This window comes from Eschrichtius robustus, chromosome 5 (genome assembly GCF_028021215.1).
Source record: "Eschrichtius robustus isolate mEscRob2 chromosome 5, mEscRob2.pri, whole genome shotgun sequence".
Taxonomy (NCBI): Eukaryota; Metazoa; Chordata; class Mammalia; order Artiodactyla; family Eschrichtiidae; genus Eschrichtius; species Eschrichtius robustus.
This window is the reverse complement of record NC_090828.1, coordinates 19941862-19958537: the sequence shown is the minus strand read 5'-3', so window position 1 is coordinate 19958537 and position 16676 is coordinate 19941862. Positions and strand designations below refer to the sequence as shown.

At 53.0% G+C, this 16676-nt stretch overlaps 1 protein-coding gene across 5 annotated transcripts in view; it reads right to left on the bottom strand.

The window, feature by feature from the left end:
- Positions 1 to 16676, bottom strand: part of TNS1 (tensin 1) — a 229712-nt gene that overhangs the window by 79336 nt on the left and 133700 nt on the right. For all 5 annotated transcript variants that reach the window (XM_068544489.1, XM_068544485.1, XM_068544487.1 and 2 more), the window contains exons 7-18: positions 16028 to 16077; positions 13588 to 13759; positions 11341 to 11391; positions 10080 to 10202; positions 9608 to 9672; positions 7917 to 8000; positions 4806 to 4918; positions 4309 to 4369; positions 3985 to 4060; positions 3261 to 3390; positions 1824 to 1889; positions 551 to 667 (exon numbers count right to left, since the gene is read on the bottom strand). In XM_068544489.1, coding sequence (XP_068400590.1) covers positions 551 to 667; positions 1824 to 1889; positions 3261 to 3390; positions 3985 to 4060; positions 4309 to 4369; positions 4806 to 4918; positions 7917 to 8000; positions 9608 to 9672; positions 10080 to 10202; positions 11341 to 11391; positions 13588 to 13755 — 1054 coding nt within the window. In that variant the 5' untranslated portion in view covers positions 13756 to 13759; positions 16028 to 16077. The remainder of the gene's footprint in view (positions 1 to 550; positions 668 to 1823; positions 1890 to 3260; positions 3391 to 3984; positions 4061 to 4308; positions 4370 to 4805; positions 4919 to 7916; positions 8001 to 9607; positions 9673 to 10079; positions 10203 to 11340; positions 11392 to 13587; positions 13760 to 16027; positions 16078 to 16676) is intronic.

Here is a 16676-nt window from a genome sequence, read left to right as displayed (position 1 = left end):
TCTTTTCAAATTTTGGAGCCTACCAGGTTGTTTCCAGCTCACAAACATTTTCATTGGCTGTTGATGAAAGCTTGTGGGTCCTAAATGCTGTGTCTACCTTCCTAGTGCTCTGACCCCAGAGAACTCAGGCAGCGAGCCTGGAGAAATCCAACAACGGGGTTAAAAGAAATCTAACAAATGCTGTATTTTAAGCACAGGAGGGTATCTCAAGCTCCACGCAAGGCCACTTCCTCCAAGGAGCCCTCCCAGACCACTCCAGCTCTCAAGAATCCATCCCCTGACAATCTCAGAGCATTCGCTGCCTATGGGACTCATTCGGCACCAAGGATACACCCTTGTATGGCTGTTTTGCTTCATTCTTTAGCTCATTCATGTTTTGTTTTACCTTCCCCCACTGAACTGTGAGCTCTCAGAGGTGCTTTGGACCTCTCCTCTGCACCTCCCCTCCCTTTGAGCCCAGTATGGTGTCATAGCAAACCAAGAGAGCCGAGGCCATGTGAGCAGGGGCTGTGCAGTCGCAGAGGGGCTGGAAGCCACTGGTCCCACCTACCCTCCATGCCATCATCTTGATGCCCATTGAAGTTGTCATAGGAATCCCAGCGGATGAGGGGGTCGGAGGTGTTATAGTCCACAGACACGCTTGGCCCGTTCTCCAGGTGTTCCATGCCTTAGAAAATGGGAAAGGCGGAGACGACAGTGAAGAGAAAAAAAAAAAACCGATCGGTAGCTGGAAAAACAGAGGAAACCAACAAGTTCCCTAAGGATGCTCCCTAAGGGACTTCTCATTTTCTTGACCATGGCGAGGCAGGACCACTCGCTTAAGTTGGATGGAGAACCCAGGAGTCTGGTTTCTTGCATTCTTGAAAAGGTTCACACCAGGTCATAAGGGTAAATAAGGACAGCAGCACTGAGCAACAAAGACCCTTTAGAAGAAAGCTGGGGGACCCTCTGGCTGGGTGGCTGCCTCTTTCTCTTCTGTGTCCCAGGGGCCCCTGGGGCAGTGCCAAGAGTCCAGAGAGTCTGCCCTGGAGTCAGGGGGGAGTGCAGGAGAGGCTTGTGATGGGCTGCACGGGGTCACGGACAGCAGGCAAATCACAGCCTTGACATTGAGAGGACACAAGTCATCCCAGCCATCCCCCTGCCCTTCCACTTAAGATGCTTGCCACTGCAGGCAGAAATCTGAGGAGAGAGGCAGAATCTCTCCTACACATCCAGAGAAAGCCCAGGATGCAGACAGCATAAGCTACAAGTCAGGCCTTCTGGGTGAGTTACCTTCCTGACCCAGCAGTCCTTTCTTTAGTCTACCCAGAGCCCCTCTGCTGTAACCTGACTTCACCTCTTCCTATTCTGTTCCCAAATAAGATGAAGAACAACTGGTCTCCACATATAACCAGTCTAACGGCTTAAAGGCTATTATTAAATTGGCCTTCTCATCTTCAGGTTGAATCACCTCAGTTCTCATAAATACTTATCGTCCATCCAGCACCTTTGAGAGTCCCCTTGGCCACTCCCTCCATCCACCACAGCCTTCAGTCTCTGAATATAATAGGATGATGACCTAATGGGGCCAGAACAGTTTATCCAACCCAGCGCCTCTCTGTCTACTTTTTTATTTTTATTATCCAGAGATTAAGTCACTGGTTCATGTTTAGCTGGGGGTCCACTATGATACCCAGATCTTTTACTGCTGGCCTGACTCTCAACCACAGGTAACTTGATATTTGTAGAGCAGATCAGTGGGAAAATGGTAGAGGTGAGTTGAGGTGGGGCAGGGCAGAGTGGAGGGAAGGGAATGAATCAACGGATTCTAACTTGGCATTTACCTTGAATTTTCTCTGGTCCATAAGAAAACACAAATTCAACTTTGCCATATTCTGGAAATCGATCATCTGAAAAAAGGAGAAGGAAAAACAAAAATGGGCAACTGATTCCCAAAAGAGGACTCCACAAAAAGTTTTCTTCTAGAAAAGTTTAAAGTAATACATGTATACATGGTTGATAATATAATAAGTAGTATATATAATGATATTAAGTCTCCTACCGACCCTAGCCCTGTCTTACCTGTCTGAGGTAACTATTTCTTACCATTTCTACTTCTTGTTCTAAGAGCAGTTACCTCTAAGACTCTAAATAATAGCTACAGTTTTTATGCCACTATTTCTAGATATATCAGTTTTAAATAATCTTCACTGATTCACCACTATGAAGATGAATAATTTGGATCGCTTATAGTATTCCCACCTCCCTTCTTAAATCTGGTTTATTATTATTATTACTATTACTACTGTTATTATTATTAATTCACCCTTCTGATCACCTCTGAAACTTTCAATACGACGGTTAAGCCTCTCTTTCTTGATCTGTCCATTTCCGATGGTGCCGATTCCCTCCATGTAGGAGGAGGAAGTTTGTGCCCCTCCCTTCTCCCACCTCTCCGCAACCCTACATTTATTTTGTCAGCTATTCTTTTACTTTCTTTGTTAAGACTGATGACATTTACATTCTATTCTGCAATTATAACAGCATCTTCTGCTTTTGCTCTCCTGGCTCCGGTACAGGGAAAGCTCATCATAGAAACATCCTTCTCCTGCATGACCCAGACCACACTGGGGGATCAGGCCTCTCCTCCTCAGAGCCCCAGCCCCGTGCTCTGATCTCTGCCTGAGCCCAATCTGCACACAGATCACCGTTCACTGCTTGCAGGAAGGGAAGTTACAGCAGGGGTGGTGTCTGCTCCCTGGAGCACCCATCATGCCTGTGTATATCTCCATCACCGCAAGCATCACTTCATAGTATCATGTCTATTTGTCTCTTTCTCCCATAAGACTGTGAGCTCCCTGAGGGCAGGGCCTGACTTCTTTCTCTTTGTATCATAGTATCATGTCTGTTTGTCTCTTTCTCCCATAAGACTGTGAGCTCCCTGAGGGTAGGGCCTGACTTCTTTCTCTTTGTATCACCAGGGTCTAGCACATGCCTGGCACATACAGACACACAGTGATGCTGGTGGATTTATAGATGGACAGATGGATGGATGGGTGGATGGGTGGATGGATGTGGACATGTCCTGGCCCTGAACGTAATATAGATAAAACCTTAAATGGATAGAGGAAAGAAGCAAAGGGAGACAGCTCCCTGACCACCTCCCTTCCCGTGGGAAAATGGTCACCCTTCACTGCTGCCATAGCCCCTCCATTATTGCTCTCCTATCCTGTGGTCTAATTATTCCTTGCTAGGTCTGCCTCTCTACGCAACGAGCCCACCTTTGAAGGCATCGTCAAGGTCCTCCTTCCCAAAGACAACCCCCAGGTCATGGATGGCGCAGGTATGGAACTGCACGCGGAAGATGACGTCTCGGGCTGGGCTCCGGAACTTCTTGTGGTAGCACTTCAGCTGGGTGGGAAAGAGAGCAGAGCCCATCAGGGGCCCGAAGGTAGAAAGTTAGTCCCAAGAAGCCTCCTTATCAGCTCCATGACTAAGCCCCAAACCCAGTGAAGAAGAGGTCACCAACCCCAAACAGGATCTCAGAGCTCTCTGGGGAAACTTCCAGAACAGCAGAGAGTTGAAAGCCAATCTTGCCCTGTGGGGACAAAGCTATCCTCCCAAGAAGTTCCTGTACACCAGTCAGAATGGACAACGTAGGAGTGGATTTAAATCACAGGAGGAAGGAGTGAAGTTAGAATTGAGGGAGTCCTTGTCACCAGCAGGAAGCCCGGAGGTAATGGCTCACACAGAGACATATGTCCCTGGAGATACTCCAGAACAAGAGGCAAGCCCGGGGGAAGGCACATCCAACACCGAGCCAGGGCATGGACAAGGACCATCAAGGTTGGAAGGCCTTGCAGGGCCCCTGAGAGCCAACGACCCCAAGGCTGGTGGCCCACCAGGAGTGATGCTCTTGTCCAGAGAGGCAGAAGGGGAGCAGGAAGAGAAAAGGAAGAAAAAATAAACGGCAGTGCGGGGGCTTGAGACCGAGGGGCAACTTACCAAGATGTCTCCCTTCAAGAGCAGCCCAGGCTCGATGGTGATGCAGATGCTGGTCTGGCTGTCTCCTTGGACGTTGCTATGGGAGCGAGGCAGGCAGAGGGAGAGAGGGCTGCTGAGGCAGCCGGGCAGTGCACTTTCTCCCAGCTGCCCCTCTGCCAGGGGGCTATTGGGAAAGCTCACTGACCCATCCCTCAGCCCTACCCTAGAAGTCCTCCTAGAAAAGGTCCTAGGCAGCCCCCCAACCCCGGCCCCCAGCCCCCAGCTCCCAGTCCTCAGCCTTGGACTTCCGGCATCCCTGGCCTCTCATCCCTGTGGAATACCTACTAGATACCAGATGTGTAAACAGGTTGCATGGCCTGGTAGATCCGGAGAAATGGCCGACACCCTGTAAGGGAGGGGTGCTATTAGCCAAGACAGCAGAAACAGCAGGAGGAGGAAGGGGGATAGGAGAGATGAAGGAAGGAAGGATCGGCCAGGAGGAGGAAAGGGAAGAAAGGGGGAAAGGGAAGAAAGGGAAGGAGGAAAAGAGGAAGGAGAAATGGAAAAAGAAAGAGGAAGAAACGCTAACTTTTCATTTAAAAGGCATTTTGAGTTTGCAAAAACACTACACCGTCCAGAGTCACCTGCCCACAGGCACTGCCAGTATCCAACCCATTTTGCAAATGAATCAACTGGGGCTCAGAGAAATAGGCAGTGGTACAGTTGAGACTCCAAGCCTAAGACTGCAGCTAGCCTGCATTTTTTACCCCCCAAGGCTGCCTCCTAAGACAAAGAGATGGAAGACAGGAGGGGAATGGAAGCTAGAGGGCTCGGGCAGGTACCTCCTTTAGACTCAAAGTTGGGGATGCCATGCATGATCACGTGGTGCAGAAACAAGGGCTTGTTGTTCATTTTGATGGAGCCAGAGAGCAGGCCGCTGAAATAATGCACGTACCTGGAGCAGGGAGAAGGGCAGCTTCAGCCAGGGAGGCCTCTGCTGGAGCAGAGCCATTCTGTTCTCTTTTCCCCTGGCATATTGCCCTAGGTTGCCCTGCCAACTTCCCCCCCCCCACACACAAACCCCCAGGCCTCCTGGCAGGTGGGGTCTCCACCCTTGCTGCCTGTAGCCCCAGGAGGACGAACAGGTACTACTACATCTGGAGTGGGGTCCAGCCAAACCTCCCACTTGGGGTTCTCTGGCGCCTCCTGGTGGCCAACGTGGCCATCTCTTTCCTGCTTCACTCCCGGCCCAGGAATCTCCTGCTGGACCAAATGCACTCCCACACATCCCTGACAGGCATCATTTAGCTGTTCACTACCGCACAAGGCAGGGTGATCAACCATCAGACAGCTCTGACACCCTTACACCGAGCCCAAACCAACCTTGCATTTGTACCCACAGGACCCAGTTCTGCTCCCACAAGACCCACCAACCACATGACAATCCAGCAAATAGTAAGAGCTTAGTAATTCTAGTCCTTCATTTTTTTATATCACGCTGAAGGGTACAAAATTCCTCTGTACCATTTCATTTGATATTAGAGGATATCTAACTTCCACTAAGTATTCCTATCTCTAGGGTCAACATGCCCCAATTCCCTTAACAAAGATCTCGTTGGAAGAATGGAAGGAATAAGCCATCCCCACTCGTTCTAGAAGAGAGGGAAAATTAGGTCCAGAAAGGGTCATCAGCCTCCCAAAGGCACACTGCAAGAGCACACAAAGGTGGGAGGAGAGCGGGTGGGAGGAGAAGGGAAGCAGTCTCACTCCAATGCATCTACTAAAAGGAGAGGCCAATCCTTTTGGTTGGTGTGTCCTCCTTTTCTGACGGGCCAGAGGATGCCAAGCTGGGTCAGCTGGACCAATCAGAATGCATTCTGATTTGAGGTGGGTGAGACCAGAACACTCATAACCATGACAATGGTCCCGTCCTGTCTTTTGGCTCCTTGGCCCACCTCCAGGCCTGTGGGCCTCTGTCCCTGGGCTGGGGTGGGGCCACCTTGGACTATCCCAGCAAGATAATCTGATGGGCAGCACCAGCTCCTATTCAGGCCCCTGCCCAGCCCCCAGCCCCGCTGCTCAAACCGGAAACCTGGAATGGCGGGTTCCTATCAGATCCTCTGATCGTGCCAACAGGATGTGTCTGTGTGCTGGGGACAATGAGCCCGGGGTGGGGTGACAATGAATGGGGGAGCTGCAGGCAAAGCCCCTCCCTCCCTCTCTCCCTACCCTCCTCTCCTCCAGCTGCTCCAATCCCTGCAAGCGGCACTGACAAGAAGGCGGGAAAGTGGCAACGAATGCCACTTCCCCAACAGCTGCACTTCCACATTTGGGCACAGACAGAATTACCCACCCATGAGCAGATGTAGTTGCAGATATGAGCTGCAAGGCAGATACAGATAATGTAAACACGGACACACACACACACACACACACACCCTGATGGCATGCTACGTAAGCACACATTGAGCATGGTGGAATCCCTGAACAATCCTGGTCCTGAGAGGTAACACTAATCCCCATTCTCCAGGCTTTCCGCTTCAGAAATGTGACAGCTCTGCCCACTCTCTCCAAGCCACATTGTGCCATCATTACATCGTTCTCCTCTATTTGAACCTCTTATCTTTCAAGGTCAAGGGCCAGACTCGTGACCAAGGCCACCAGCCACAGGTAGCAAGTCAGGATCTTGAATAATACTTCTTTCCTCCCTGAGACTTCTTCCCTGGGAAGACTCTCACTGATCCACAGCTGCGGTTTCTGACAGCCTCGTCAGAATTTTCTGCACAGAAAGACATTCCGTTTCTGATCTCTGACCCAGAGGCTGGCTACCAGCTGTCCTGTGCCAGTTGTAAGGCGCTGGTTGCCTGAGGATTACTCACTTCTGCTTGGGCTTCCTGCTACAATGGTGGAAACAGTCCCCAGTGGTGCCGGCACACTTTTAGCCAGGCAAGGTAGGGGTGATGGGGTGTAAGTTGGGGACCCCCAGCATGGAGAGGCTGGAAAGCTCCAGGATCTGTAGCTAGGGGGTCCTGCTTGCCCAGTCAGTGTTCCGAAGGGCCAGAAAAGTCAGTGAGACATTGTGGCCTTTATACTTGCTGTTCCCTCTACCTGGACCCTTTACCCCAGACCTTTACTTAGATGTTTCCTTCTCCCTTCTCAGACCTCACCTCACATGTCATCTTCTCAGAAAGGTCAGCACACTGGAATCAGCCCCTCATGTCCACCCCTGTCATTCTCTAGCCCCTCGTGTTCTGTTTTGGTTTTTTCCCCATCAAAGCACTTATCACTGTCTGAAATGACCTTGAAGGTTTATTTACTTGTGTAATGTCCATCTTTCCCAATACAATATCAGCTCACTAAGGGCAAAAGACTCTGTCCTGTCCAACTAGAAACCTCCAGCACTTGGAACATCCTAGAGTACCTAAAATTTGCCAAATGAATGAAGGAATCCATCCCTGCCCTGCTTCCTGCCTGGGCTGTTGTGGGCCACGTGGGTTAGAGACCGTTGTAAAATTTTAAAGCTCTCACAGCAGAAGGTGACCCTTATCACGAACATCTGTGACCTCCTCAGGGCAGGTGGCAGTGACATCAGCCTCCTGTAGACCCATCAAAACACGGAAGCATCCCTGCTGCCAGGACCAAGAAAGGCACTGCCTTCTTATACAAGCTGCCCTCTTGTACCTCCCCCACCGCTGACCCTGCTGCTCTCTGGCACCAACCTCAGGAGCCAGCTGCCATGCCCCACTGCGAGCACACACAGCTGCTCACGGCTTCACCCACGTCCCTGAGCTCACACCCCTCCAGGCTGGCACCTGAACATTCATGCTTGGTACACCCCCACCTAGGCGTGCTGCTTCACCCACCATGGGTACACGAGGCTAGCTCCCACGTATAGCGAGCACACACACGCACACACACACACATGCACTGGGCCGAGAGCCCTGGAGACCTACCTTCTCTGGGATGGCTGGCCAATGGGTACAATCTTATCCTCGTAGAACCGCTTCATTGCAAACCGGTCCAGGGCCTGGTTGGCACTGTGGGGAGACACAGGTGGTCAGAGGAGCCAACTTCCACGAGTCCCTTGTCCACCCACCCCTGCTTCCCAGACCTGCAGAGCCCTCTGGCCACTCTGTCCTGAGACGCCTTCAGGAAAGGACTGCCCCAGCATCTCTCCATCCTGTGTGCTGCACTCCTCAGCACAAGGGCCTTGGAGCCAGGCAGCCTGGGAGCCCATCTCAAGTTCATCACTGACTTAGTGGCCTTGCAACTTGGGGCAGATTACTTAACCTTCCTGAACTTGATTTTTCTTTCCTGTCAAATGAGGTGATAACTGTGCCTTCCTTGAAGGCTGCTGTGGCAATTGAGTGAGATAACACCTATAAAGAGCTCGGCACATGTGGGCACACAGTAGGTGCACAGGAAATGTTGACCATTAAGCAAAGATTAAGCTGGGTCAGGTTTCTTAAAGTCATAAAACTACCGTCCTATTGCAAGCCCTTCATAGAGCATTCTACCCATCCTCAAAGAGATCATTTTTTAAAGAGACAGATCACATAGCTTCTCCATTCTTGACTCTCCAACGATGTCCCATCCCTCTTAGAATAAACTCCACCCATCCCTCTTAGAATAAACTCCAAAGTCCTTATCAAGGGTACAAGGCCCCCGGGCTCTGCCTCCTCCCATCTTCACTTCCCACTCTTTGTCCCCTCACTCACTCGGCTCCAAACACGCCAGCCCCTCGAATTCCCACTGCTGGCCTTTGTCCTTCCCTCTTCTCTGCCTGAAAGGTTCCCTGCCACCACCACCTCCCCCCCCCTGCCCCGGACTGTACAGGACTCAGTCTTCTCCCCTCTCGCCACTTAATTCTGCTCAAATATCACCTCCCCAAGAGGCCTCCTTTCCCCACCGTCTTGCTTTAGTCTCCGTCCTTCAAAGTACTCATCACTTGCTCTTACTGATGTGTTTGTTTACTCATTTAACATTCATGAGGGCAGTGGCCTGGCTTTGCCCACTGCTCTATTTCCAGCACCTAGAGCCTCCTGCACAGTGGCTGTTCCATAACCGTCGTCAAATGACTAAATGAATGGAGGAATTCCTCTGCCTCTCTGAAAATCCAAATCAGAATGGGAATCATCCACTGGTTGTTTCCTATTCTTGATGCAAAACTCCTAAGTGGGAAGATGGCCCTGCTGGCCAGAAGCAGGGGAATAGATGAGAAACCTTCCAGATGGCTCTGCTGGACCCAGATGTGATCCAATATTTCTTTGTGACTCCCTCCCTGCTCACTCAGGTAAACAGAAGGCAGTTGGGCAAAGAAAAGTGGCCCCAAGAAGCTGACTGGACAGGGTGTCCATCCATGGGCCTGCCTCCCACGGCTGCCCCTCCCCAGGGCCCCAGAGGGATGGTGTCTCCTCTCTCCTGCCCTCTGTCCAAGGGCCCCTGTCCCAGAGCTGAGGGCAGGGACATTCTCCTTTCCAGGGGCTCCTCCCCCTGTCGTCAGCACCTCTCGCCTCCTCTGTCCTTATCCTCCAACCCCAAGGGAGGGAGAGGCCTTGGGTGGGTGGGAGAGGCCTTGGGTGGGTGGGGGGAAGGGGTCTCTGCTGTCAATATTCAGAGAATTGGAGGCTCGGGGCCCTCTTACCTGGCAGAAATGTTGCTGTAGTGCATGTAAGCCGCGATCACAACACCTATCCTGCCTCGGTTTCCCTGAAAAAGCCCCAAAACACAAAAGCCTTTACTTCTAAGGCTGGCCCTCCTGCCCCAGAGCAAGGCGGGCAGGGGCTGCAGAGAGGGGCGGGGTTCTCAGGGAGAATCGGAGGAAGGAGGAAGCGGATGGGGCTGAGTCTCAAAAAGAAGAAACACAGCTGATCGTCCACCACACGTGAGTGACCCACGGGCTGGTACCTCCACTTCCTGGGGGTGCACCCCAGACAGAATCGATTATCCCCAAGAAGGAGAGTACACACAAACGAAATTGCACGCTCACACAATCCAGTGATACGGGCAGGTGCATACACTCATCCAAGGATATATTCGTGCACGGGCATGAACACGCACACGCACGCACACACACACACACACACACACACACATCTTGCAGCCCCCACTCTGACCTTGTTGTGTAGAACGACAACGTTGTGGGGATCTGCGTTGAGCCAAGTGTCCATGGCCTTGCAGACACTGCAGATCTTCTCCAGGGCTGGGGTGTGGAGGTCGGGCCAGCCAAATTCCAGTACCTGTGGCCCAAGCCAGGAGTGAGAAGCGGCAGAAGTCCAGAGAGTCAACGGGCTGGGGGGTAGGGAGGTGCCCACACACACCACGCGCCAGCCCCGCAGCGATGCCACCAGCAGCGGGGCCTCAGTTCCTGCCCTGCACATCAACCCTCCGGAAGGCAGGGGCGTGGAGGCAAAGGACACTGACCCGGGCCTAGAGACCCTGGGTTCTGACACTGGCTCCCTGTGGGCCTCAGGCCAGTCACAGCCCCTTCCCCAGTCCCAGTTTCTGATTTGTGTATAAAGCAAAGGCTTAGAGCAGATGGCCCCAGGTCCCTTCCATATGACTTTGACCTTAAAATGTGCTGGGAGCCTCCAGCATTGTTCCCCAGCTCTCCTCCCACAGATAACCCTGAGGCCTGGCTCAGGGAGGAAGAAGGAAAGGTGAAGCCTGTTCACGGCTCTTTTCCAGGCCCTGGACACACAAACCATCAAGTTTTCAGGCCAGCCGAAGGAGGCCTGAGCGGGACAGAGAGCAGGTCTGAATAGCAGTCATCAGGCTCCTTCAAACTTTTCTTAACTCACAAAACTTTAAAGTAAAAGAAAATCTGTGCTCGGAAGGGCCCAGAGAGCACATCTAATCCAGCCCGTCCACTTTCAGAGGTGGAAACTGAGGCCCAGAGAAGTCTGCCACCCACTCAAGGTCACACAGCGACAGGCACCAGAATCCAGGGGCCGGAGCAGATGGGCACACAAAGCCCACACACAGCGCACTGAACAGCAAGTGAAAGAAAGTTGGTTGTAGGAAGGTCTACAGTGGTGATTCCCAGCTGGTTTAAATCCAGAATACTTTTCAATAAGACTCAAAATCTCACAGCTCCAGCCCCACCCCAGAGACACTGTGTGCACCACAGGCGGCAGACCTTGGTGGAAATCACTGTATTGAGCTTTGCTTTCTGTAATTCGTATTACAGAAACAATAAATATATTATTTTCTATTTTCCAAATAGAAGATGGCACTGTAAGTTTGAATAGGCTTTGCAAACTGTCATAGCACTTTCCCCCAAGATTCTAATGTGGGAACCTCAGAGGAAGGGAGCCCCCCTGTTCCCTCTTCCAGGCAGGGAGAATCCCTCCCCACCCCAAACAGCAATGGACTCACCTTGGCGTGGAGCTTCGTGATGTCAGGTCTCCGCTCAGAGAGGTTGAAAAGCTAGAAGGAGGAAAAGGAAGAGATTGTTGAGAAGGTTGGCCCTTTCTCTCTCCCTCTCCCTCTCTCCTCTCTCTCTCTCTCCCTCTCTCTCTCTCTCTCTCTCTCTCTCTCTTCCCTGCTGGAAATTCTACCTACCTGACCATACACGGAGTCCTACCAGATACACACTGATAGACAGGAACTCAACTACAGGTTCTCAGGATAAAGAGGGAGAGAGAAACAAGTATGTAGACACCCAGCCACTCCCCTGGATAAGCGGACATCCTGAACTGAAGATGAGAAGGGGACAGAACCTGTCTCAGGTCCCACATGCCACCCCCAAGGTGGGCATCTCTCCACACTGAATGGAAATCCAGGAGTGTCAAACGATAAGCATTTGGCCATCTCTGGTTTCCTCTTCACATGTCGACTTCAGAAGCTCACCGCACGAAGATGTAACTGCTCTGTGGTCGGACGCCCTCCATAGGAGGGTGCAATCCGTGCTGGGTGGGCCCTCTCAGACCCCTGACACCCCTCTCCCAGCAGACACCCCCCAACACCTGACCACATCCCAAGGGAATCCCCCAACCTCTGGATTCCTGGGCTCCTGAAATAGGGCAGGATCTTAGATGGCTTCTGGTCCACTCTTGAGGCCTCAAAGGAACACACTTTATGCCGTTAACAATGGCTAACACTTCAGTGGTACAGTGTCCACAGCCTGCCAGGCCGCACTAAGGACTTTACATCTACCACCTGCCTTAATTCTCTCCACAACCATAGAGGTAAGTAGACCCATTTTACAGATGGGGATCCTAAGGCTTAATGAGGCTAAGTGCCAAGATCAGATAGTTGGTGAGAGCAGAGCAGCATTCCAACCCAGAACATTCTGATGTTTAAAGCCAGACTCTTAACAACGCCCAACATAGCTGATGGACAGGTCTCCGTAGAGGGCTGAAAAGTATCCCACAAAAATTCACATCCACGTGGAACTTCAGAATGTGACTTTATTTGGAAATAGGTCCTTTGCTGATGTAAGTAGTCAAGGATCTGGAGATGAGATCATCCTGGATTCAGGGTGGGCCCCAAATCCAATGACTGGTGTCCTTATAAGAAGAGGAGAGGACACACAGACACAGGAAAGAAGGAAGGTCACATGATGACAGAAGTAGAGACTAGAGCAAGGCCACTACAAGCCAAGGAGCCACTAGACTGCCGGGAGCCACCAGAAGATAGGAAGAGGCAAGGCAGAATTCTCCCCTGCGGGATTCAGAGGGAGCATGGCTCCACTGACACCTTGATTTGGACTTCTAGCTTCCAGACTGTGAAAAAATTAATTCTGTTGTTTTAAGCCACCTAATTTGTGGTAATTTGTTACAGCAGCCCTAGGGACCTAATACAGCCCCTACACCCCACCTCTGCTCAGACCTCCCAGGGCAGCCCCTCATGATGGTATGTCCAATCTGTGGGTCCAGCCCACAAGTACCTCCCTGTAAAGCGGGCCTGAGCGCTCCTCTGGGGCCAGGATAGATCCAGTCCCCCAGGCCAGCCCTTCTGACATTAGAGACCGTGGTGGGGGCGTGGAGGGGACTTCCTCCACACTGGTTAGGAGATCCTCCTGTGCCAGGTATGACCCCAGTGTCAGCAACACCAGGTCTCTCAAGACACGCTCTGCCACAACTCTGCCCTAAGACTGCTCAGAGGCACCGACAGTATGACACCTCTGCCACTTCCTGACTCTGTGACCTTAGACAAATACCCCACCTCTCTGTGTTCTCGAAAAACCAGCTTCCTAGGACTGTCGTGGTGTTAAATCTGTGGAAAGGAGTTAAAACAGGGCCTGGCTCATCACCAGGGCTCAGTAATGTGAGCTTTTACTGTTATTCTCTCCTCCTGGTCAACACACGTGCGTACACCCACACGCACACGCGCGTACCCACACGTACACACACACACACATACAAACCACACACACATACATACAAACCACACACACATACATGGACAAGCGCACGCACGCACACACACACACACACACACACGACTTAGCTCCAGATGCTGCATCCCAGCTGCAGAGACACTCCTCAGGGCCAAGGGAAGGTGAAGGGAGAGAAGAGGAAGAGCTGGCTCAGGGGCAGGTGGGGCAAGACACCAGCAGGAGGAGGTGGCAAGCAGAAAGGACGGGGCACTGGACCAGCGGGCAAGGGGTCCCATCCTCACCAGGTAGTTGCCTCCATGTTTGCACTTGAGCATCTGGGCCACCTCACGGAGGTTGCTCCGGAAGTTCTCCTCATTGGCTGTGCTGGGGAAGGAGACGGCGATGATCCTCTCAGTGACATACACCAGGTCCAGCTCACAGCTGTCCTCCGTGGTCCGGCTCACACTCATGTTTCTGGGGAGACAGCAGGCAGAGGCGGGTCCTGATCAGAATCCAGGCCCCCAGGACAAGGTCCAGGGAGCGACACCCCCTACACACTATACGTGGCCCCCAAATCTAGCCCAGGGGGCTTGGCTGCTCCCTGACCCAGAGCCAAGGCCAGAGGCTTCCCTTGGCAAGGCCAGTGCAGCCCACAAGCCCAGTCTGGGAGCGCCGGGGAGAACAGAGCTGGGCAGGAGCTGGCGAGGATCTCAGGCCATTTCAGAACCAAAGAGTGATGACACCAATCCTAGGTGCTCATCAATCCTGTCGGCATTGCCTTCAACCTGTGATCCCAGAGGTCAGAGGTCAGAGCCAGGGCCGGAACCAGCCAGGGCCCGGGAGTCCAGCTCAGCCTCCTAATATACTGTGGCCGCCTGGTCTGGCAGAAGTTTCTCGAAGGATCCCCGGACGGCTCCGGAAGAGGAAGGAGAGCCTGAACTGGGTCCTCTCACATCCCGGAGCTAGCCTTCTGCTGCCCTCCCCTTGCTCTGAGCTGTGGAGTGGGCGGGGAGGCCCCTCAGGAGCAGGGGCAGCTCAGGTGACATGCTCACCTGGGCTCCAGGTAAGCCAGACCACAGCACAGATTCCAGCCCTCCCCAGAGGCAAGACAACTCCTGCCCTTTGTTCCCTGGCTCTCTCCCCACCTCTGGCAGCTCCCACTGCCCCGCAGGGCTGCTTCCTACCAGTGACCTCCCTGATTTCTAAGGGCTCAGGAAGCAGAGGGGGCTGCCGCAGCGGCAGGTGATACCCAGACATCCCAGTGCCACCTGAGCTCCTCAGAGAGGTGGGGAGCCCCCTGGGCTGGGCACCACGTGAGGGGAGGTGGGGTCTCACACCTTTACACCTCACCCAACTCTTCTTCCAAAGGAGGGTCCAGGGTGCCCACTGGGGAGCTGATGGGAAGGGGAAATGGGTCTCAGGACACTGGAATTCCATTCTGAAGCCCACCTGTAGTTTCTGGGGTCACCTCACACCCTCCCCTTCTTACCCCATCACCCCAGCCTCCTAGGGTCCTGCGTCCCCTCTCTACCCAAGGTGGGCAACTCACAGTTCATGTTGATAACCCTTCACTTCTGCGGGGTAAAGTTGGGACTGGAGGGGCAGCGGGAGGAATACCATGGGGTGTTTCAAAGTGACGGGGTGGCATGCGGGGTACAGCCCCGGGACACCAAGAAACGGGACAGAATACAGATCTCCACCACAGTTAGCTCCGAGCCCAACTGTGTAGATGGGGCTTGGAAATAGGAGAGCCAAGGGTGACATACAGCTTCTCCGTGGTGGCAATGACAGGGACCAAGTGGCAGAGGGGCCAGTGCGCTGGGAGCCCACTTTGAATCTGGCCTCTGAGTCCCGGTCTTTCCTTGTCCTGCAGCCTTTGGGGGCGGGGCTCCTACTCAAGGCAGAACAGCACCACCACCTGGCCAACCTCAGCATCGCACTCTGCACCCACCCACCCCAAGGTGATTCTCATCTGTAGGGGAGGAGGCGATCCTCTAAAGGGCCCCACCAGTCTCTGTGGACAGCCGGCAGCCGGACTACAACCCACTGGGAGCTTCAGCTACACACCAGACCCTCTCTGACTGGTGGTCCATATCCCTGCGGCCAGATTCTCACTCATCTCAGGAACCTCAGGGGTGAGGGGGGAGTCAGAGAGGGAAGGGCCCAAAGCCAAAAACCCAGAGAACCTGGACCCAGGACAAAGAGACTCTGGATGAGCAAAGCACCAAGTCCCCTGTGCATCCCCTTCCCCCAGCCCCCACCAGCTCAGCCAGATAGAGGACCTTCCTTTTATAAATGACCCTCCAACATCAGAAACCTCTGCCCGTGGAGAAGAACAGGATCTAGCACAGGCCTCAGCGCCAGCCAGTCCTGAATGAAAACCCAAGTGCTGCCTCTTAGTGGTTGTGTGACCTTTAACAAATCGCCTCACCTCCCTGAGACTCAGTTTCTTCATCTGCCAAATGGGAATAAAATACTTACCTTGCAGGGTTGTTGCAAGGGCTAGATGAGATCATGCAGGTAAATGAAGAATCCAGCTCAAGGACTGGCTTCAAGCTAAAACTTTTGAGTTTCCCAGTGGCATCTACCTGCATCCTCTCGCTGTGGCTTCCACATCTGCCCGTGCTCCCTATCACATGCTTTGTGACTTTGGTCTCGGAGACCCAGAGGCATGACTTGCTGGGAACACCCACAGTGACCTCACTGCCTGCACCCACCGCGTCCCCCATAGCCCAGGCATACCTGATGCGCTGGGGATGGGGCTGGACACTTGGCGTGACTCTGGTGGAGCTCTGGGAAAGAGAGGAGAGAAGCAGCGTTAGGGCGGTGGCCGGCTGGATGGCAGGAGAACAGCAGACAGCTGTCCACGCGAGCAGTCAGGGCCACGGGGAAACACAGATTCCCTTCTCCTGCCTCTGCCAACATTCCAGCCCAGGCACCCTAAAGCCCAGCAACACAGCAACTCAAAGCCAAAAGCGATCAATGCCAATCCCACATGAGCGCGCCAGTGTGCCTGCGAGCCCCCAAGGGGAAGGGCTTTCCTTCGTCGGGCAAGGGAGAAATGCCAAATGCTGAGAAATGCACCACGCCTGGGCTGGTGCCATGTGCGCTGAGTACACACTCAATAAAACAGTTACTAAACTGATGGAAACGCATTTCACCTGGATTCGCTGGACATCAGAATAGTGACCCCAAGTGGAGAACAGAGATGGCAACCACGAAAGAAGGAAAGATGAGAGCGCCAGCCCCGCTCTGTCCAGCTCTGAACATTTCTCCTCTGACCACCAGCTGCCCACATTCCCCTCCTTTAAAGCAGCAACACCGGCTCATTCAATCAAAAGTTTTGAGACAAGAAGCAGCCAGGCATGGTGTGTACCAACCAGGGCTAGGC